Genomic DNA, 22,314 nt, shown 5'->3' with positions numbered 1-22,314 from the left:
TCAGAGACCTTTTTGTCAAATAAGCATTTTGCAACCTAAGCTAATCAGCTCTCTTCCTGTTTATGATTCTGTTTGTACAAATAGTTATGCATTATAATCTGTCCTTCTGTTTTCCCTCCTGCCCAAGCACAAACACATTAAAATGTTTTGATGGGCTCTCCCTTTTGGAAAAGTCATGCAGAATGTAATAGACAATTACAACTTTCTGTATAGGTTGGTTTTTTTTAAACCGTCCTGTAGAATTTAATAGAGGCAGTGAGAGAGAGAAGGGGCTATTCTAATTACCGCCACTGGCATACACCAGGAGAGGATAGCCACGGCATCATGTATCTCCTCCCTTCCCTGACATGCCCCTTATGGCTGGCACAGGAGCTTCCTCCATCCAGTGCCAGCAGAATTCCATGCTGGCCATTTGCACTGCTTGAGCAGGGCAAAGGGCTGGGTTTCAGTTGAGAATCTGGATCTTTGTGTACAAGAAGAAAATTAATTTTGCTGTCTGTCCCCACGAATTGTTTCAAAACCCTTACGCCAGCCTTGTGCGGAGTGGTGTGAGAAAGATGGACAGGAATCAGTTACCTCAGGGATGGAGGAGGCTGAAAAAAACATGGTCTTGTAGGGCCACCTGAAGATAAGCACAAAGACATCTCCAAGCGAGTCCAGCAGCCAGTTCTGGCCCCACTCCTCTTCCACACAGACCCATGGCGTTAGACCCGTGTGGTGGAAAGTGCTTGCTGCCCCTGGAGCACCCACTGTTCCTGGAGCACCCACTGTTCCTGGTGCACCCACTGTTCCTGGAGCACCCACTGTTGCAGTGCTCCTCGCAGCACCTCGCCCGTTGGGCTGCACCGGAAAGGCACAACAGAGCCCTTCCTGTACTGTGTGGCTGTCAAAGCAGCACAAGAAAACTAAGCTTCTCTTCGCATGTAACGAAATGTGATTTGCATTAGATCTGGAAAATAGCACAAGGTTCTCTCTAGCCTGATGAACGTGGAGTACTTATTGTCTAATTTGACTGATACGTATCTTTAATTTTGCTTGTCATTTTCAGGCGTTTACAATTCAGGGGCAGTATGCCATCCCTCATCCAGACGTGAGTCCAGCGCATGTAAATTACTCCCTTCTACTTTCTCTCTCTCTCTCTTATTTGTTCTGGGCAGCATTTACTTTCTACAGTTAAAATTCAGACATGCCTGTAGATGCCTGTACTTAACAGTGTACCATGTAGCCAAGTGTTAGCATTAGTGGATAACTTCTGTAATAATTGCTAGAAAGTACAATGCCCCAGATACAAATGACAGTTTTTTGTCTTTTATGCATGCTATGTACTTGAGTTTTTAATATGTAATTCTACAGAAAAGTAGTTAATATTAACAATAGCCATTACATGTAATAACAATAGAGACGTCATTTTAACCAGTTTTTCTATACAGTAGAATAGAATGAATGATTAAACCTTTATTTTAATTTTAATTAATCCAGTTTTAAAACATGTAAGATGGTTTTCTCTACTCTGAAATAATTCCATTTGATTGGTTAGTTCTAATTTCCCATCCTGCCCTGCAGTTGACCAAGCTTCACCAGTTGGCTATGCAGCATCCCCCCTTTACTCCCCTTGGGCAGACCACCCCTGGTTTCCCTGGTACGTACCCATGACCCCCTGGGGATGTCCTTCTTCTTAACAGCTTTGTTTTCCATGGTCATTACATCATTTTAATACTAAATGTGGGCAATGACCGATGATCCTTTTGTTTTCACACCTTAATCTTTGTTCTTTTTCCCTGTGGCTCTGTTAGTTTGTTTTTGTCATTACTAAATTCTTGTGCTTTGTTTGTTCCATTTATTTTAATACAATCTACTTAATTTGTGCCATCAGCTAAAGAGCCTGAGTTTCTTTGAGTTAGTCCTATGCAAAGTTATTATGCACCACATAGTATGTACCAGTTAGTATTACCTAAAGTACTTGATAAAATTAATTTTGTTGGACCTCTGTTTTTGTATTGTGCAATGAAAAAATCCAAAGAGAAATTAAAATCAAAGAATGGAAAATGTATTTACAACATAATTACAGATTAATTAAAAATTTTAGAACGTACAATTGAGGGCCTAAACAAGCATCCCTTGTACACTAAAATTCCTTTTCACTTCCATTATGCTTGTTGTCATTGGAACAAATTCTGCTGTTCTTAATTGTGCAAAACTCCCAATGAAGGCAATGGAATTTTGCTCAATTAAGGTCATAATTGTTAAGGCCTGCCAGGTATATTTGTTTGTTTGGAAAAGAGGATTGAAATTAGATAAACTTTCTTGTTTCAGTAAATATTGGGCTTGGAATTCAAGATCTTCCCAAGACATGAATAAATATACACTGGTACATATTTTGTAGGGCAAGTAATAACATTTTTATCAAATACATCAAATTTTGTGAGAGACTGAATCATTTCATTATTTTAATTGTTTATATGATTTTTGGACTACAATATTCAGCAAATATACACAAAGTGTAAAATAAACATACACAATATGTAAACAAATTAATGTAAATATAATGAACATTTAGATAAGGTATTCTGAATAAAATTATTCCTTTTCCATCTTTGCTAGTTGTGGAAAAAATACATTTTAAAATATATCTTTATACCCAGAAAAATTGGAAAGGGAAGAAAGAAAAATGACACACACGATATAATTTGCTTCTACATGGTGTATCTGATAAAATATCAGCAAATAATATTAAATTACCTTTCCTGGCTTTATATTTTCCTTGTTTTTCTACTTGTCATTAACATGGTGCTCCTTAATCTTTTCCTTGTTATGTTTGTGATTTGTATGTTTCCATAACTATACTGAGTGTTAGAGCACTAATTGCATTTCTCCTAAGCATTTTCCTTTTGTCCACCCAATTTAAAAACAAATGTATGCAACTTACAGTATTTTGTACATTTCCCTTTAAAAAAAAAAGTTCTTTCCAACATTTCTGCAACATCACTAATCCCATGTACAATTTAAGTTAACCTAGTTTATTTTCCCCATCTTCCTTTATTTTATCAGTTTTCTTTTCACATTTTACTTTTTGTTTACCTTAGATTTCCACTTTTTATTTTGTGTAATTCAGTGGTCCTGGTAGATAGATCAAAATTCAGACATCCATTCATTTTTGACAATTAATGTATATGGAACAAATTTCATAGTTATTTATAAGTGGAACTATCCACTTTCTAAAAACTTTTTATAGCATTGTAGACTCTGCTGTGACATTTGTTATTTTGGTGGGTTAAAGGTTAATTTAAATAAGAATAAATTAAAGTCAGTCCAACGCTCTTAATTTTTGCATCTCTTGCTTTCTTTTCTCTTTTGCTAGCAGTTCTGTATTTTTCATTGCTACTCTTTTATCTTTTTTTCCCCACATTTTCCTTCTTTTAAATATCATTTGTTGTGTCTTCTCTTTTTTTTCAAAACGATTGGCATAATGTGTTCCCCTCTGTCCCCTCAATATAGGATTGGATGCCACTACTCCAACCAGTTCCCATGAGCTTACTATTCCAAATGATGTAAGTGGACCAATAGTCACTCTCTCTCTCGGGCTGCTGTAGGTGGAATATTTCATTTTGTGTCAATTCATCAATTTGTTACTAAGATAAAGCTATGTCATTTAGACTATGCTATCAGAACTGTGTTACTAAGTATCAGAGTGCAGGGCAAAGTGGGGGGGATTACAATTTATGTTAGTGTCAGTACTCGAATGAGTTTTCTCTACTTAAGGAATTACTACATCTAGGAAGAGTTAGTAGAATAGTGGTATAAAAAAGAAGACAAGGTGAGACTGGATGGCTCAGTTGAATGACAAGGATACAGAGCATTTCACCTGTGGTCACCTGGTCCAGTAAGGCCAGGTTGGTTGTTACTGAAAGTGTAATCAATAGGGCTGTCAAGCGATTAAAAAAATTAATTGTGATTAATCGTGTGTTTTGAAAAAATAATCACGATTAATCATGCTGTTTTCCACATTTTCAAATATATTGATTTCAATTACAATACTGAATACAAAGTATTCACTTTATATTTATTTTTATAATAAATATTTGCACTGTAAAAATAAAATAAATAGCATTTTTCAATTCACTTAATACAAGTACTGTAGTGCAATCTCATTGTCATGAAAGTTGGACTTACAAATGTAGAATTATGTACAAAAAAAACTGCATTCAAAAATAAAACAATGTAAAACTTTAGAACCTACAAGTCCACTCAGTCCTATTTCTTGTTCAGCCAATCGCTAAGAGAAACAAGTTTGTTTACATTTACAGGAGATAATGCTGCCCACTTCTTGTTTACAATGTCACCTGAAAGTGAGAACAGGCATTTGCATGGCACTGTTGTAGCCGGCGTTGCAAGATATTTACATGACAGATGCACTAACGATTCATATGTCCCTTCATGCTTCAACCACAATTCCAGAGGACATGCATCCAAGGTGGTGATGGATTCTGCTCGATAACAATCCAAAGCAGTGCAGACCAACGCATGTTCATTTTCATCATCTGAGTCAGATGCCACCAGAAGAAGGCTGATTTTCTTTTTTGGTGGTTCGTGTTTTGTAGTTTCCGCATCGAAGTGTTGCTCTTTTAAGACTTCTGAAAGTATGCTCCACAATCAGATTTTGGAAGGCACTTCAGATTCTTAAATCTTGAGTGCTGTAGCTGTCTTTAGAAATCTCACATTGGTACCTTCTTTATGTTTTGTCAAATCTGCATGAAAGTGTTCTTAAAATGAACAACATGCTGGGTCATCATCCAAGACTGCTAGAACAATATAAGGCAGAATGCAGGTAAAACACAGAGCAGGGGACATACAATTCTCCCCCAAGGAGTTCAGTCACAAATTTAATTAACACATTATTTTTTTAACGAGCATCATCAGCATGGAAGCATGTCCTCTGGAATTGTGGCCAAAGCATGAAGGGGCATACGAATGTTTTGCATATCTGGCACATAAATACCTTGCAATGCCGGCTACAAAAGTGACATGCAAATGGCTGTTCTCACTTTCAAGTGACATTGTAAATATGAAGCAGGCAGCAGTATCTCCTATTTCTCTTAGCAATTGGCTGGACAAGAAGCAGGACTGAGTGGACTTGTAGGCTCTAAAGTTTTACATTGTTTTATTTTTGAGTCTAGTTATATAACAAAAAAAATCTACATTTGTAAGTTGCACTTTCATGATAAAGAGATTGCACTATGGTACTTGTCCAAGGTGACTTGAAAAATACTGTTTATCATTTTTACAGTGCAAATATTTGTAATAAAAATAATATAAAGTGAGTACTGTACACTTTGTATTCTGTATTGTAATTGAAATCAATATATTTGAAAATGTAGAAAAAACGTCCAAAATATTTAATAAATTTGAACTGGTATTCTATTGTTTAACAGTGCGATTAATCACGATTAATTTTTTTAAATTGGGATTAATTTTTTTGAGTTAATCGCATGAGTTAACTGTGATTTATCGAGAGCCGTAGTTATCAATCATTGAATGGCTGGTGCCCTAAGTGGAGTTAGTAACTAAGGAATGGGTGTTTGGATCACAGGTGGCACCCAGATTAACAGTCCCAGTAAAAACACCAAGAACTGAATGGACTTGGAAAATGAACAAGCTCCATATTCTATGGGGAAGTTCCTCCAGGTTAGGATTGAGAACACATAGACCAGCTAGTTTGGGGAAACTGCACTGTGACTTGCTTGTGCCATATTGTTCTGGACTAGTCAGAGGACCTTTGTCTCCAAGGCTGTCAATTCAGCATCTTTCATGAGCACAAAATGTACTTAAACTATATAAAAGTGCAACGTAAACAACATTGCTTTTAAAAAGAGGGGTTAAAAACTGGAGCAACACTCCAACTCTGTGAACTCCAAACTGGATATGATTGGACTACCCAGCCCTCACCTGCGATGGTCCCCGCCACGCTACAAGATGCTGGAACTTTAGACATCCACTTAACATTTCCAGCTGATTCTTTACCTGCCACTGTCAAATCTTTGCCATCAGCTCTAGGTCTGATCAACTTTCTTTATAAATGAATGACACAGAAAATTGAAGATATCCCCTCTAGTAAAAAAAGCTTTCAAGAATGAATGGGATCACAAATAACAATTACATTACTTACCAGATACTTATAACATCATATAACCCCTGTTAATCTCAGTGGCAGTGATTTATAGAAAGAAGAAGAGAAAGCAAATCAGAGTTAATAGAGAAAAGGTGTCTCCTTTCCCAAGTACCTGAGATCTGGCAAGCTTTGCATTAGTAGGAGGACACCCTACTAATATGTTTTATCATCTAGTTTATTGTTTGTTCAGTATTTTATGAGAGCACCATATTTCTCCTTGCAGCGCAGGTTTGGGGAAGCTCACTGCCAAAGTCTGCTCTTGCTCATAGCACTGTAAATCCAGAATAACTCCATTTACTTCAGTGGAGTCTCTCTGGAGAGCTGCTGATGAAAGCAAGATCAGACTTTGGCCCTGTGTCCCTTTTGCAACAGAGAGACTCTGTTCCTAGCCTCACAACTGCAAAACACACTGACTCAGCACTAACCTCTGACACACAAATGTGCATCATTGCATTATTTGAAAAATCCTTCTGCAACAGCAGATCTTTCAAGATCTAGTAGAACAAGCCAGCATATGTGAGTTTTAAATCAAGCCCATTGTAAGTTAAGTCAAGCCCAGTCTCACTGCCACCTTTTTAAAAGGGATCCCTGAGAACAAAATGGCTTAGGCACAGAAATAGCTTGTAGGAACGCTACAGCTAGGAAAACAGAATAATATTTTGGGTTGGTTCCCAGCATTAAGTTCAACTGTATATTAATAGAAGTGCGAAATGGCGTCGGTACTCTGCATATGCGCAGGTGTGTGTGTAGTGCTGCCAGCCCGGGAAGTGGTACGATTTTGGGGAGGATTCTCATGATAAAATACAGGCTGTTTGTGTTTCTGGCAGCCAGAGCAGTTGACTGCAGTACAGAAGAGTGTATGTTTTCAGCGGGCAGAGTCCTGGAGCAGGCACAACTGACCAGAGAAACCCTAGGGCTCATGGAAAGGAGGGACAATTGTTTGGGGGCCCCCAAGCTCAAGGTGGGAGTGGCCTAATGTCTGTGTAAATAAATGGGAGGGACCCCAGTGAACGTGATGTGCCAGGGCTCCAATTTTAACTCGATAGGCCTGGAGCTGCACCCATTCTGAGCTCGCTAGCCACAGCTTCATTCCCTCACTACCAAGCCTTCCCCTGCAGGCTAGAGACAGGGGGAGGCTGCCTGGGTGGTTTATGGGAATGGGGGCCCTTCAGGACCCTACTAAGGAGAAGTGGGGGAGCCTTCTTGAGTGGAGGGCGAAGGGAGGAGGCTGCAGGAGCCTGGTGGGGGTCAGTGAGTGAATTGGGAGCCAGGGAGCTCTGGCCAATGGGGCATGGAAGTTGGGGAGCCCATGCCCTGAATGTGGTTTGTGCACACTCTGTATGTGGTTACGGTTCAGTTTTCAACCTGTTATTGTCACACACACACTGAGGGTGGGCAGGGGGAGTTCACAAACCAGACAGACCAAAAACCTGAGTTAAGCTGGATTCTGATGGTTGGTTTGTGAACTGTTGGGGTTGGTGATTTATTTTTTTTTAAATGTAATAAATAGTCAAACAACCCTCTCTTGGAGAGGAACTTGCCAAAGGGCGCTGAGAATCCAGTAAGACTCACCTCGTGTTGATTTGAGGACTTCATCCTCTCTAGTGGCTGGGGAATTTATTTGGGGTGGGAAGGCAATAGAGTGGTGGTGGGGGGCAGAGAGGATAACTCTCGATAGCAACATTTCCTGGGTAGATCCTAGGGTCTGGTCTACACCCTGTGCGATGTAGTCAGGTCTTCCTGACCCCCAGGGTAGTGCCTCTGAGTCAAAGGAAGAATTTTTCTGTCAACCTGGCTACCGCCTCTCAGAGAGAGAACTATCTACGTCAATGGAAAAAACCCTTCTGGCAATGTAGGATGCATCTACCCTACAGCGGCGTAAATGCAACCCCTTAGTCATGCCACTGTAGCACAGACATACCCTAAGGTTGCATGCAATAATCCGGGAGGCAATGAATGTTACTTAAAACAGCATTAAGTCCCACCAAGTCCTATTTGTGTTTGCAGCTGAGCAGCCAGAGGGGGAGTCACCCAATGGCAGCACAATTCCTGTAGGGGGAAGGAGGGGAGGGTAGTGGCAGTGCATGGAGAGCAACTGCTGCCCATTTGCATCTGGAACTTCCAGGGGATCTACCAGACCGAGAGGCTCCTCCCCTCCCCATGATATTGCCCACACCGTCTCTCCCACTAAGAGGGATGATGAAAATTCTAAATGGCTCCAACCTTCTTGGCCCTGCCCCAACACCCCACTGTCCCTATGGAGCAACAACTGTATGGGCCCAAGGTGGGTTGATTCCTCACCCCTCTTCCTTATGGCTAGAAGGAATTGCACCCACATTAGGTCCCCTCAGTAGAAGTGATGATCTGGCCTTCAGTAATTAAAGTCTGTCTGCTTTTAGCTCATCCATCAAAATTGATTTTTTGTTGGTATTGTCTAAATTACTCACAAAAAGTCACTTATTCTGAGTTCATCATACATTTGGTGACCAGTATATCCCTCGAGAGGCCGCACTAGTAACAGTAAGGAGAAAGCTGAGTCCTCCCTAAAAATAAAGTGTCAACTTCAATACTTTCTGCTATTGCTCTTGCTTGGCAATACTGATTATTGCTCCAAACAGGAAATCAGGGTTGATATTTGTCATCTTGACAAGTAGCCAAGGAAATTAATTGATTTTTTGATAAGGTGTAAGAACCTACATACCCGCCGCCTGGGTCGTTCTGAAATAGTTTTGTAAGCAATGCATCCAGTTGGCTTTCTGCTTCACTTTCAGTGCTTCACCTTTATCCTTCACTGCCTTTTGTCTAGTATTGCAAAAGAGGTCTGTGTAAACTGTTAGCTCTTGGAAGGGCAGAGTGTACATCAGTGAGGGCAGCCTACTCTGGGCGTTATTCTCCCCTTGCACTGGTGCAAACCAGGAATAATTCTTTTTATGTTAATAGGCCACTTTGTCTACTGCTTTGCACCTGGAGAAGTCATTGACCTCTTTGCAAAGTGGATATAAGATACCAGTGGAAATTAGAGGAGAATCGAGACCACTATACTTATACTTGCTCTTGAGTTACCAAAGAAGAACAGGATATGATTTCAATAAAAATAAACCCAGAAGGCTAAGTCTGAGTTGTTACTTAGTCCTCGATCAGACAGATTCTCACCAATTCAATAAAGCAAAATTCACAGAAGCTGGTGACCTATCCGTGACTTTTACTAAAATTATCGCTGACAAAATGGGGAGCTCAGTTGCGGGGTTCCCACACTGCCTGCAAAGGTTAGGCAGCTGTGGGGGCTGCTCTGAGCTCTGGGGGCCCCCACTGCCTGTGGGAGCTTGGAGCTCCGGGGTCCCCCGCTGGGAGCTTTAGGGTACCCCGCCAACCATGGTGGCCTAGCGCTTTGAAGGACTCCCAGTCACACAGTGACTCAGCACTCCAGGGTCCCCTGTCCCTCACGGTGGCCAGGAGCTGTGGCCCCACCGCCCATGGCAGCTCAGAGCTGTGGGGGAACCCCCGCTGCCCAAGGCAGTCAGGAGCTGCGACCTCACCACCTGCGTCAGCCGGGAGCTGCAGAGGTGGGGCCCGCCACCTGCAGCAGCTCAGAGCTGCAGGGGGCCCCCGCTAATCGCGGTAGCTGGGAGCTCCCAGGTCCCCTGCCCTCCATGGCAGCCAGGAGCTCTGGGGTCTCCACCACTCATGGTGGCTGGGAGCTGTGGCCCCCGCCACCCACAGCAGCTTGGAGCTGTGGGGGGACCCCACTACCCATTGTGGCTGGGAGCGCCAAGGGGACCCCAGCACCCACAGCCACGGGGAGCTGCAAAGTCTGGAAGTCTCTGATTCAATGACTTCCGTGACCTCCATGAAAAAATTGTAGGCTTAAGCATAAGTTAATACCTGTTTACAATTCATATTTGTTTGTGTCATAGTAAATCCTAGTTATTCTTTCTTCAGTAATTGTGTGAGGCAGTTATAAAATCATTTCTCTGTTATTAGTGGTTACTATAGCTCAGACCTCACAGCTTTCTACAAATGATAATTGCAACTAATTAATAAAGAAAAATGGCACCATGCCATAAAATCAAACTTCCTATCCAGACTGTGAATTTAGAAGTTCTGTTCATCTAGGTTTTTAGTAGGTGCCCACCACTGTAGTTTCTGGGCATTTCTGAAAAAGAACGAATAAAGTGGGCTATATTTCTCCCATCTCCCTCAGAGGCCATTTAAATGTGTGTATGTGCGTGTCTCCTCTCTCCCAATCCAGGTAGTTATGCCAATCTGAAGGTGTTGAGGTATCTGGTTATTCCCACCCTCTCCAGAAAAGGAGTTCAATCAGCCTGAATCAATTGTCAAGAAAACTGTGTCCTCCACTCTCACAAGTTGACCCTTGAGCTTCATTGTCCATGAGGAAAGTTGTGATCCCTACCCAAGAGGCACTTCTTTAGTACTCCTGAGGAGGGATTAAAGATGAGCACTGTTGTCTTCAAACTAACCAGTTCTTCTGCGTGGAGGCAGTATGGGGAGCAGAGCTCCAGGTGATGGGTCTGTCGGCAGGCAGTGCTGCTCAGGAAGCAGGTTGATACATTTGAGATGATCTGGACCTATTCTAAAGTTGGTGCACTCATTCCCAAATATAGAGAGTTGCATTAATTCGATCTGGAAGTCAGAAAGGCATGGAGCACTCTGACCATCTCATTGTCCAATAGTAGGGACACATCCAGTCAAAGATGAAAGAAAGCATTTATTGGCAGTGATCGCTATTTTAGTGTCCAGAAATACTGAAGAGTCCAAAAGAACTCCTAGGCTACAGTGTGACTTGATTATCTGAGGGCAGATGCCCCCAAATAGCAGGAGATACTATGAAGATGGGTTATTCTTCAAAATATTTCCTTCATCCCACCTGTATTACCTCTGTCTGGTTTGCATGTAGTTTCAGCCGGCTGTCTTCCATCCACTTGCTGGGATCCTCTTCTGCTTTCCAGGCTTATGCTGGAAGAGCAAAAACTTGTGATGTACATCTTGGCATATAATGGTGGAGTGGTGATAGCGAGGTGGGAGGATGGAGAAGGTGGTGGAAGTGGGGTACAATGGAGCTGGCACAGGTGGATCACAGTCTTAAAACACCTGACACTGCAAAGCCAATATTGGTCAGCGAGATAAAAATCACCTTTCCCCTTTAAAAAAAAAAAGAGAGAAAACAATGAACAGAAGGCAAAACCCCCCAAAAACAGCAGAATGCTTTGAAAATAAAATGCCACAAATCTGATAAATGCTCTCTATAAATATAAATAGGCCTGTAAATCCATCTGAATTGGAAATGACAAGCTGATGGGCCAGCCTTCTGTATTCTAGAGGAATATTGACTCCTTCCTTTCAAATAACTAATTTGGAAGCTCATCACATAAGCACTATAAGGGTGTTGTACAATCAAAATCCCCATCATCTCCATAAAAGGTAAATATGACCTTCCCATTGCATAGCTGTTGTCCTTGACTGAGAAATGCTGAAGAGCTAGGAAAAAATGTTAGATCCTGCAGATCTTACTCAGGCAAAACTCCAATTGATTTCCTGCAGAACTGGGCACAAGTAAACAGAGTACCTAAACACGACAAATATATCCCTTAGGGAGACAATAGGTCCAACCTAAGAGCCCAGGCGTTGCTTTCTAATATATCTATTGTCTGAATGTCAGCAATAAAATTGCACCCTATCCTCTGAATGATCCTTATTCAAGAAAGCTCTGTTCAGCAAAGGCCCTTAGGCACAACTTTAATCTTAATTTAAAATTAAACGTGTGTAAGTGCTTTCCTGAATTGGAAGATGTGTCATTACTTATATTAACGGGCTTAAAAGGTGAAAGTGTGGCTTGAAAGAACTCATTTACTGCCACCAATGTTTAATGATCCGCATTAAAAATATTGGAACGTATCCTTGGTTGGTGAAAATTGGCATAGTTCTACTGAAGTCAATGGAGATATGCCAGTTTACAGCAGTTGAAGATCTGGCCCAGTAAATTAAATTTAATTTAATTTGATACTGAGAGCCATAAATATGATAGAAAGTAGCACCCAATATGGTAATATGTAATTAACCAGATATTTTTATTTGGGTAAAGTGATTTCTGAAAAATAAGTATTTTACCTGCTTGTCTTTTGGTATAATCTTGTATTTCCTCTTGACCTGATTCTGTCCCCCTTTAACCAAGGGGAAGCCCAGTTTTTAATTCCCCGTGGATAATCAATGGGACCGCTTGTGAAGCAAATCACTATACAGTATGAGGAAAGATATGAAAATGTGCCCCAAAGTAAGATGCTAATCTCAACCTTAGTAAGAGGATGGGGCAAAACTGGGTCCTCTATAAAGCAATGTACTTTCAATTAAGCTGGTGCACATTATATTTTTCATTGGTAGTTTAGGTCTGCACAGAAATGACAATAACAGTGTCATTGTCGAAAAATTTGTCCTACCAATTTTCTTTATATCTGTTTATGAAGTCTGTGAAATCACTATGAGCCAGATTATGCATTACCCTTGGGAGGTGGGAGGAGAGATCTTAAGTATCACCGCTGCTTTTTAACAAACACAGAGTAGTCAAGCATTGTGTCCAAGGCCCTACAATAAGTCCGTGAGAGAGCTGTGATCAGATATCAGGAGATTGTGACTTCCACTAGACTACACTGTCCCTCATGTAGCCCCTTTTCTAAATAAAAATGCATAAATAAATCCCACTATGGCAGCTCTCTGAGGTGTATAAAAAGGCAGTGTACTTATGCAACAGAGGAAAGAAGCAGAAGGAATAAAAGAGATTGAAAATAATGAGGAAGAAATTAAACTTAAGTATTTATGAAAAACAATTAGAGAGTCTCCTTTGAAGAGAACATCATAGACCAAGTTCTACTGTCAGTTATACCCTGGATTTACATCAGGGTAATATGTCAGGGAGCCACAGATAGCTGTGGTATCCTGGGAATGTCAGACACATCCAGTATAACATGTAACAGAAACAATTCCATGGATACACAATAAATCAGTTCTTACATGGACTGAAACTGCCTTTAAATTTACAGGAAGGGAATACGTAGTTCAGCGTATTGGTAAAGGGAGATGTCTCTTCACCTTTGGTCAGTGAGTCAGACTGGTATGGAATGACAGTTGTTCCCATCTGACAGTTGTTGAGTGGTCATTATTAAATGAGTCTCAGTCTTGTGTCCACTCTTGTTGGCAGTCTCAGGAGAGAGGCCAAGGATTCAGTGGGCTGAGCCTGCCCTCCTGTTTCACCCTTGAAGCTACTCCCACCAGGCCAGTGGAGGTAAAGTGATGAGGCAGCATTGGGAAGCTTGCGTTGGCAGTACCTGCACTGGGGATAAGCAGAAAACTTCAATCTCAGACGCTGCCCACTCAGTACCTTTTGCTAGCACTATTACAAATGGAATCCAGTTTTATCTAGAAGTGAAATATTCAACAACCTGCAAGCCACTTGCCAGTATGACAAGCCAACGCTTTACAGTAGGGGGCTTGTCATAAACTACAGACAGGTATGGCTGTTCCCAGTGCCATACCGAGAGAATGCAGCAGTGAGGGACATAAAGAGCCAAACAAGCAGAAAACTCACCCTTGAAGGCCATAGTTTAAAGTATAATTCACATACTCTCTCTTTATGTGTGATAGATTGTCTTTGTTATTAAGCACTGCCCGTGTGCTCAGCACTATACAAACACAAAGAAAGGCACAGGGCCTGAATCTGAACTCACATGGTGTAAATCAGGAGTAATTCCACTGTAGTCAATAGAGTTAAACTGGTGTGAGCTAAAAATCAATCTTCATAATCCCATCCTCGAGGAGTTTCTGGTCCTGACTCGATCCCGCTCCCATTGATGTCATAGGAATTTTGCTATGGACCTGGACAGACAATTAAGAACTAATGAGTGCATGACTCTCCTCTGATTTACACCAGTATAACTACGTGGTTTTTGGTGGAGTCATGCCTGCGTTATACTATTGTAAATCAGGCCCATGATACACTGGAAGACCTCATGATCATCAGTCTCAAAGCAGTTCCAGTGGTCCTGCTAAAGAAAAATGTTAGACTTCTGTACTGCTCATCCTCTAATTGTATCTGCCGAGAGTTTTCAGAAGCAGCAAACCTGTAATTGTAGGACATACAACACTTCATACAGTGCTGTCACTTTCAGTGTTCGATGGACCCACCTCTTTTGCAAGGGACCCAGTAGGACTAAGTATCACAGAATCTGTCAAATTCTGCTTTGCAACCATCTACAAATGAGAGATGGCTTCTCCTGAGTGGGCCAGTCAGTAGCATTAGAAAGATTTGTCTTAAAAAAAGAGCATCAGTTTGGCTATAATTTCATATGACTATCTCAGAGTGAGGGAGACAAAATGCAAAGGGCCTGGCTCACCATTGCATCATGCCGGTTTTACACCAGTATTACGCCATCAAAATGACTTGAGGAGGAGAGGCAGTCTCCCAGATCACCTGATCCCAAAACATTTAAACTGCATAGATTAAAACCATCCCCTAGAATTCCCGGAAATGTATTGGCAGTCCATGCAGATCATATACTCCAATGCTATGGTAATACGCACCATATAAATACCTAAGATAGATCAATTCCATAGCCCCAGTATAATGTGCACCCAGGGGACAACGATATTCTGAACTAGCTTTAGTGTTTGATTGGTCTCGGTGATGTGGCTCCCTGCAGAGTGTATTACAGCTAGGCGGGGTTAAGGTGAGAGAGGGTAAGTGTGGAAAGCTCCACTCAGGAATTAACAGGTGACCCTCTCCTTGCCAAGCACAAATTAAAAAGTGTTCTTGGCCACCACCACTTCTTGGGCATCCAGGAGCAGCCCAGAATCTAGCAATGCTCTTAAGTTGTTCATCTGGGTCACAAATGGTGATCACACTCTCTCAGTCATGGTCTTGATTAAAGTGCCACCAGCACTTCTGGATGCTTCCACCAACATTATCTCCAGTTTATCTGGACTGAGTCACAATCATTCAAATCCCGTACTCATTTAGGCACTAGGCTATTGGTTCCACTCTAACAGCTGGGTCAAGCATGACAGCAGCATACAGTTGGGTGTCTTTGGTGTCCCCTTCCAAGTTGCCTCATGAACACATTGAATAAAAGAGGTGATACAACAGACCTCATGGTACCTTGCATGAAACCCCCTCATGGCAGCTACCATCTGAGTCATCTTAGAACACCCCAGAACAACTCCACTGCTTTGCCAGGCCACAGACACTTTAACAAACCCTGCTGACTAGAGCTGGTTGGCATTTTTTCTAAATGTTAACAAAAATCAGAGTTTTTACACACATTTGTATTGTGTTTTGACTACTGCGAACAGATTTAAAAATCTTTTTATCTCCGTGGTTAGGACACAATCAGCTACAGCAGCCAGTACCATGCTCAGGCCTACAACTTGGCTGACCAGGGTTAAGGAAATCTGAGGACTCAAGGGGCAGCCAGAGTTGCCTCACCACAACTTTCTCACTGATCCTTCCTTACAAAAGGAAAAATTCCTAAAATTAACACACAAAGTGGAAACAGTCCCTCAGACTATGGAACAGGAAATCTCCTATATTTATGTGCCTCATCCTCCCACTCCTCCCAACCCTCTTGATCTGTTTTGTCCTTCTATTGTGGCCTGTCTGGCCATCTAGACTGCGAACTCTCTGGGGCAGGGATGGTATTCTTTGTGATTTATCTGCTCAGTGCCTAGCACTATGGGGCCCTAACCTTGGCTTGGGGTTCCTAGACCCTGCCGTCATACAAATAAATAATACTAGTCCTAATATTTTTAGTTCAGCGGCCAAAAAAAAAAAAAGTACTTCCTTGCTCATTCCCCATTCACTCAGTAGGAACCATCTCTGCCAACAATAGTCCTGTACTGTCATCCAAAGTCCTGGGCTTCATCTTCCATCAGCTCATGGATGGTGCTAAGTTCATCGGCCATCAATCTTGCATTTAATAACATGTGGCAAAGGCTCAGATCCCTGTTCCCCATCAGTGATAAAACCAAAGGAACCAGAGTTAACCATCTCCATCTTGGCTTCCAGCTTGGTGCACACTTCTGTTTTCCTACCTTCTTTCGCCTGTCTGCTCACCACCACAGGAAATGAGGTGGGGCCATGCCCTGGCAACCATCGCTCTCGCACATCCCCCAAATGCAGAAGCATTGGCCACTGATTTGCATTAAACACTTTTAAAATTTTTGCATACAAATGCAAAAAGATTGTAGCCCACCAAGAACTTTCAAGCAGCCTTTGAAACAATATGCAGTGTATTTTGCCAGTTGACTTTAAGGCTAAGAAGGGACCGTTGTGAGCATTAAGTCTGACCTCCGGCACGTTGCAGGCCACAGACCCTCACCCGCCCACTCCTGTAATAGACCCAGTACAATGTTACTGAAGGATAAAATGGGACATAAGAACACATGCGGAATCCTGACTTACATTTTGAAAATAAAAAGGATCAAGTTGTGAAGGAAGTGTCATCTTGCCGTAGGCCCAGTTCTGCACTCAGCTACATGGTTGAAAGTCCTGTTGTCTTTAATGGAGAGAAACCTGTGTAAAGGTGGGCAGAATTTGGTCGATAACATTTAGGACTGTCAAGCAAGCTTGAAAGCCCAAGTGAGTGAGGTTCTGTTAGTGAATGAGACAAGCTTTCGAACTACACAGAGCTCTTCTTCAGACTGATGCAGAGACCCATCAATAGAGCTTTCAGTCTGTCTGATTTGTCAGTTATGTTGCAGCTCTTGATATTTTCACTGACAATTCAAACTGGGCTCTACGTTGTATTCTGTAGCACTGCACTATGCCAGTATTCTCTGACGTATTGGATGGCTAAATTGCCTGATACTGAGTTAATACATAACCACCTACAAAATGACAAGGCTTTAACTATAGGAGCTTGACCATTGAGCCCATAGACCCTGCTAGCTATTCATTCCAAACAGCACAGCAAAAATCTTTTGTTTTGATATCGAGAGACCTTAGTAACCACATTTTGATCAATACGACAGTTTGCAGTTAAATGGTTTTTGCTTGTGTCTGTGGCACTAATTTCAGTCTTTGTCCCACTCCAGTTAATAGGCTGCATTATTGGCAGACAAGGCAGTAAGATAAATGAAATCAGGCAGATGTCAGGAGCGCAGATCAAGATTGCTAATGCCACAGAAGGCTCGGCAGAACGACAAGTTACAATCACAGGCTCCCCGGCAAACATCAGTTTAGCACAGTACCTCATTAACGCAAGGTAAGTTAGCTTTGTAAGTGATATGCTTCTGCAAGATTGCTCTGTCTGTTTTCCAACAAATGTCTGCCTAGGACAAAGCCAGAAAGTTGTTGTGTAGTGTCCATTTTGCATAGTCTTATTTGATTCCTACCTCTTTGTAAATCCTGTACTGTTAGAGCCTGTGTTTATTGGTGGTTTATATGGAAAGCGGCTTAATCTGGTGCAATTTCAGTTACACTGAATCATAAGAGCTCAAAATCTGAACATTTATATTTGTAGCCATCTAGCCTCTGAGCTGGATACAGAAAATGATACTGTCATAAATTTGTTGGAAGATAAAAGTTTTCATAGGACAAACTGATAGTGATGCAGACTCGTTCTGCTGTCTTAAATGGCAACTATAGATTGCAAAACACATTTAATTTGCTAGCTGGAAATTGCTTTCTCAGGGTTGATATTAAACAGACATTTGGTTGCTAAAGAGACCCGGGATTTATTTTTTCCATAGATAGCCCCACAAATTTGTAAAAAGCCCATCCTCATGAGACAGGGTGAGAATCTCCTTTTCACCACTTTTCAGCTCCAATGTTAATGAAAACACTGGTTGTTTAGTTAGCCCTTTGAGACTGCTTATGCCTTTCGCTATTTGGATGATTATTTAGGAAAAGATTAAAGTGGGTATGCAAGTAGCACTTCATTTGCTATTACCCCTTTGAGAAAGTGCAATGAATGTAATGCTCTGTCATAAATCTGCTTGTATGTGCTGTACCAAGGCACTAGAGAGGAAGATTCGTATCTATACATTATACCATTTTGAAAAAACACGGTGCCATCTCGCAAATCAAGCTACTTTCTTTAACATACTTGCTATTAAAGTAATATAAAGTGTGTAAAATAGTATAAGCTTGTGTATGTTGTGGATTGCAGTCCTAGCGATTCTAACCAGCCATTGTTGTGGATTGCAGACCTAGCAATTCTCTCCACCAATATAATTTGACCAACACTAGAAAAGCATGTAGATTCCATGAATGAAGGGAAAGGAGATTTGCAAAATATTTATGAAGCCTTCCATTTTGGCAAACAAAATATTACCTTTGCATTACTTGAAACTAGCTTGCCAGGGATAAATGTACGGTTCTGTGGGACCGCGAAGCTTCAACACTAGCCATTCCAAGGATCCAAAAAACCCATACAGCTTGTGCGCTTTGCATTCTTTATAGCAAATATAAGTCACGTCCTTAAGCCCTGTAATCAAGTAAAAATGTGTTCCCTCCTTTAACCCTTAAGGATATGTTCTTCTCTTGGTGTTCAGGGATTCCCCACACATCGAGACGAGAATAGACCCCTTCACTTTTAGTTGCACAAACACCATATGGCATGCACCTGGATTGCAGAAGATAACAATTTAAGATCTTCAAGACAGCTAAAGCATGCAAATAAAGTTATTAATGGAGTTGCAGTGAGCTGCTCACCAGAGACAGAAACTCTAGTGAACAAACCTCTCTTTGACTCACTTAGAAAAGCCTGTGAACTCTCACAGCTCTGATTATTGCTGTCTAATGGTTCTTTTCATGGAATGGGACATTTAAGAGGTCTTTTAACACACTTTTGCAATGAAGAAAACTGCTGACCAATCATATTCCATGGATACTATATACCCTGTGAAACTCGAAACAAAGTAGTACTTTATTCTTGTTGAATTTCTAGGTAGAAAGCATTTGTTATCATCAGATACAATAAACCATTATATATTCTGTACCATATGTTGAAAATGTATTTAGGTAAAATGACTTCATTTGTGAAGGAAGAGTCTTAAAACAATGTATAATAAATTAAGCTCTCAAGTATCCTAGTTAATTAAGGTGGCCTGTTCATTTTAAAAAGCTATGTTATGTGACCAATTTTTTGCTAAAAGATATAATGAGGAGAGAGGAATTCTGTTAACTTAGGTGCCAACACAGCAACAGAACTAGTTGGCAGACAAGGATTGAATGGGCCGTGGAAATTGAATAACTTCAGTCCAACAAGCGGTGTCCCCAACCTGTGGCTTACGCAGCTTGGCAAGGCTACGGGAGGGAAATATAGAGTGCCATAGCCCATGCGGGACCTTTTCTGGGGATAAATGGGGCCAGCTTCAAGGGTTGTAAATCCAAAACTTTATATAAGTCCTATGTGCGCTTTCTTTTTTAAAATTTTTATTTATTTATAATTTTTTATTAAACATAAAAAGCAGATGTGAAATAAATTGTTACTAGAGAGAGTTCAGTACAATATCAAAGTACTAAACTCACCAAGATACCCACTGGTATGCCAAAATAGTTAATGTCCACCGAGACCAGAGGCCACCAAGTTTTCCCATCATTCCTGGATCTACCTTTTCTTTCTGTTCAGGGAGTTACTTCTGATACTGACATCACACTGCAGACCAATCAGCTCTGACTCCTGTTGTAATGTCATTCCCATTGGTTTGGTTTCCAGGGGCATTACTTCTAGGAATTACAATACATAATTCCAGGTTTGGCAGTAGCATGAGTTTTAAAAGAATACCAGTTATTTGAAGTACCTAAACTATTTCTAGCCAGTTTTGTCTTCTTTAAAATCATTTATCAGACAATTTTAAATAAAGATTCTTTTGTTGCAGTATCTTGTTGAATATGTGCATGAGAATATATAAACTAGGTTAAATTTAAGGCAGCATGGTCTATAGAGACAGAGATTTAACCTTATTTTTGTTTCTGTATGGATATAGCCAACTGTTGATATTTGTACCCCTGAAATATGCCCCATCTTAGTTATGTGCATTAGGAATGCTTTATTTCCTGTATATCTCTTGTCTCTTAACTGGTCTCCAGCCTGAACCATGTAACCACAGGACTCGGGAAATAAGGTTCCACTGTAATAATTGGATCCTTGTTATCAAATTATTATCTTAAAATTCTTACTAAAAATGAAGTGAACCACAATTTAAGTTTAAACTGTATGATATATGACTTCTTCTTTGGGTTATAAATGGATTTTAGCCAACGGTGCTTTCTTATTCTTGTTAAGGAGTAGCTTTTTGAAGATATTTTTACTTCCATTTTGATAACCATTGATTAGTTCAAGGATAATTAATAAGGGCCCACCCCTATATTCCTTACCTACTCAAGAAATCCACTGATTCCACAGAACACAGGATGTGGCCTTCAATGTATTTATTCATAAAATGAAGCTCTTTTCTGAAAAGTAACTTTGTAAAACTGGCATCATGGAGTTCCAGGTGTGTCACGCATCATTGGCTTCCAAATTAAATGTGGTCTGTTTACATGTAAACAGTTGATTTTGGTAACTGCAGACTCAACAAGGCCTCTGAAAGCCAAGTTGGATTCCTTGTATTTTATGCATCATCACCACCACCACTAGAAATAAAGATCTGGGAAGGCAGGCCAGATTAGACCCTTAGTTATGCCTGTGCAGGTCAGTACATCATTTGGAGACAATGAGGTTACACAGATGTCACTGAGGCCATGATTTTGGCCTGCAGAATATTTGCCACCTGTGATGATACACGAGAAGGTATTTGCAGCCCCCCGGCTGAACTTTCAGCATTAGCAGCTAGAAAAATCCCATCTCATTACTTGCCAACTGAGCCAGTTTGATGTGGATCACTGTGCAATGATAAACAATGAATCCTCACAATGTCATTTTTACAGACCCCTCTCAGAGTAAAACTGAGCTGTAAATATAAAATCCAGTTATATACAGATTATCTTACAAAACATGCTGCTCCTGCTCACCAACCTGAGAAGGCACCATGTAGTTGGCTCCAAATTTCAGGGTCAGGTAACAGGCATTTTTAATGTAAATTATATAGTTTAATATTCCAGATGGCATTGTTTGCTGTATAAAGACGCTATTATTGTCTTTCTACATAGACCAGTTTTGACACCAGGTAAGAGAAAGCAGTGTTGTTCAGTGGGAATGGGTGAGACTTGTGGAGGCAGAGATTAAGAAAACCAAAGTTTTCTGTTTCATGAACCCCAAACCTTTACAAACATAGCTGAGACAGCTTCTGGCTCCCTGGCAAAAGTGCTGGTCAAAAGAGCCCACTTCCTTGTCAGGTAGGATTACCAAGTATGAAAAATCGGGACGGGGTGGGGGGTAATAGGCCCCTTTATAAGACAAAGCCCCAAATATCGGGACTGTCCCTATAAAATCAGGATATCTGGTCATCCTATTGTCGGGGGAAGTGAAGAACCTGATATCTCCCCCCCTCCCCATACAGCCAAACAAGCCCCGAGCTTCCTCACACATACCTTTAGCAGCCGTTCTGGGGGTACCGTCCTCAAACACCATTACCTCTGTCAGCTTCAAGGGATGGTTTCATCTGCTGTCCAGGGGCAGCACTTAGATCAAAGGGAGGGGCTTCTGGTGGTTGCCCATCTCCATTCAACAACAGTGAGCAGGAGACATTCCTGCAAGTCACTTGAAGCTGCATGGAGCCCTGGGCTCAGGGAAGACCCTACTTGCATTCTTGTTAGGCCTGCCCAGAGGTGAAATTCATCCTCTTGACTGAGGCCTGGATATGATTTGTCCTTAATCCTATGCAATATGGGTGTGTCTGTCCTTTAGTGCTTAAATGAACAGGGCAGCAGGGCTAGAAGTGTTCCCCAGTCTGCTGCTGGCTGATGATAGATTGGCCTCTGCCACAGGCCCTTCTCCTGCCCTTTGTGGATTGAGGGGCATTGGGAGTCTCTGCCATTCCTGCTCCCACTCCCAAATAGAATATGTGGGAGAGGGAAAGTACTGCTCCCAGAAGTGGGCACAGGGAGGAAGCAGTGGAGGGTTGGCCAATAGATCGTCCCAAAAGAGTAGTGTGGTCCCAGCCACTATGAGGAGAAAGCTTTATAGGGAAAGGGGGCA

General features: G+C 41.4%; 1 protein-coding gene across 12 annotated transcripts in view; it reads left to right on the top strand.

Moving 5' to 3' along the window:
• Nucleotides 1–22,314, top strand: part of LOC311516291 (poly(rC)-binding protein 3-like) — a 723,448-nt gene that overhangs the window by 685,271 nt on the left and 15,863 nt on the right. For 9 of the 12 annotated variants that reach the window (XM_084620199.1, XM_084620200.1, XM_084620207.1 and 6 more), the window contains 4 exons: nucleotides 1,049–1,105; nucleotides 1,564–1,639; nucleotides 3,496–3,548; nucleotides 17,264–17,433. In XM_084620199.1, coding sequence (XP_084476325.1) covers nucleotides 1,049–1,105; nucleotides 1,564–1,639; nucleotides 3,496–3,548; nucleotides 17,264–17,433 — 356 coding nt within the window. Of the gene's footprint in view, nucleotides 1–1,048; nucleotides 1,106–1,563; nucleotides 1,640–3,495; nucleotides 3,549–17,263; nucleotides 17,434–18,724; nucleotides 19,525–22,314 lie in introns of those variants that run through there. The other 3 variants (XM_084620208.1, XM_084620206.1, XM_084620198.1) reach the window with 2 other exon arrangements.

This window comes from Lepidochelys olivacea, assembly GCF_965140295.1.
Source record: "Lepidochelys olivacea isolate rLepOli2 genome assembly, chromosome: 2".
In the NCBI taxonomy this organism is placed as follows: Eukaryota; Metazoa; Chordata; order Testudines; family Cheloniidae; genus Lepidochelys; species Lepidochelys olivacea.
Note: the sequence above shows the minus strand (reverse complement) of the source record. Positions and strands in the feature narration are given on the sequence as shown.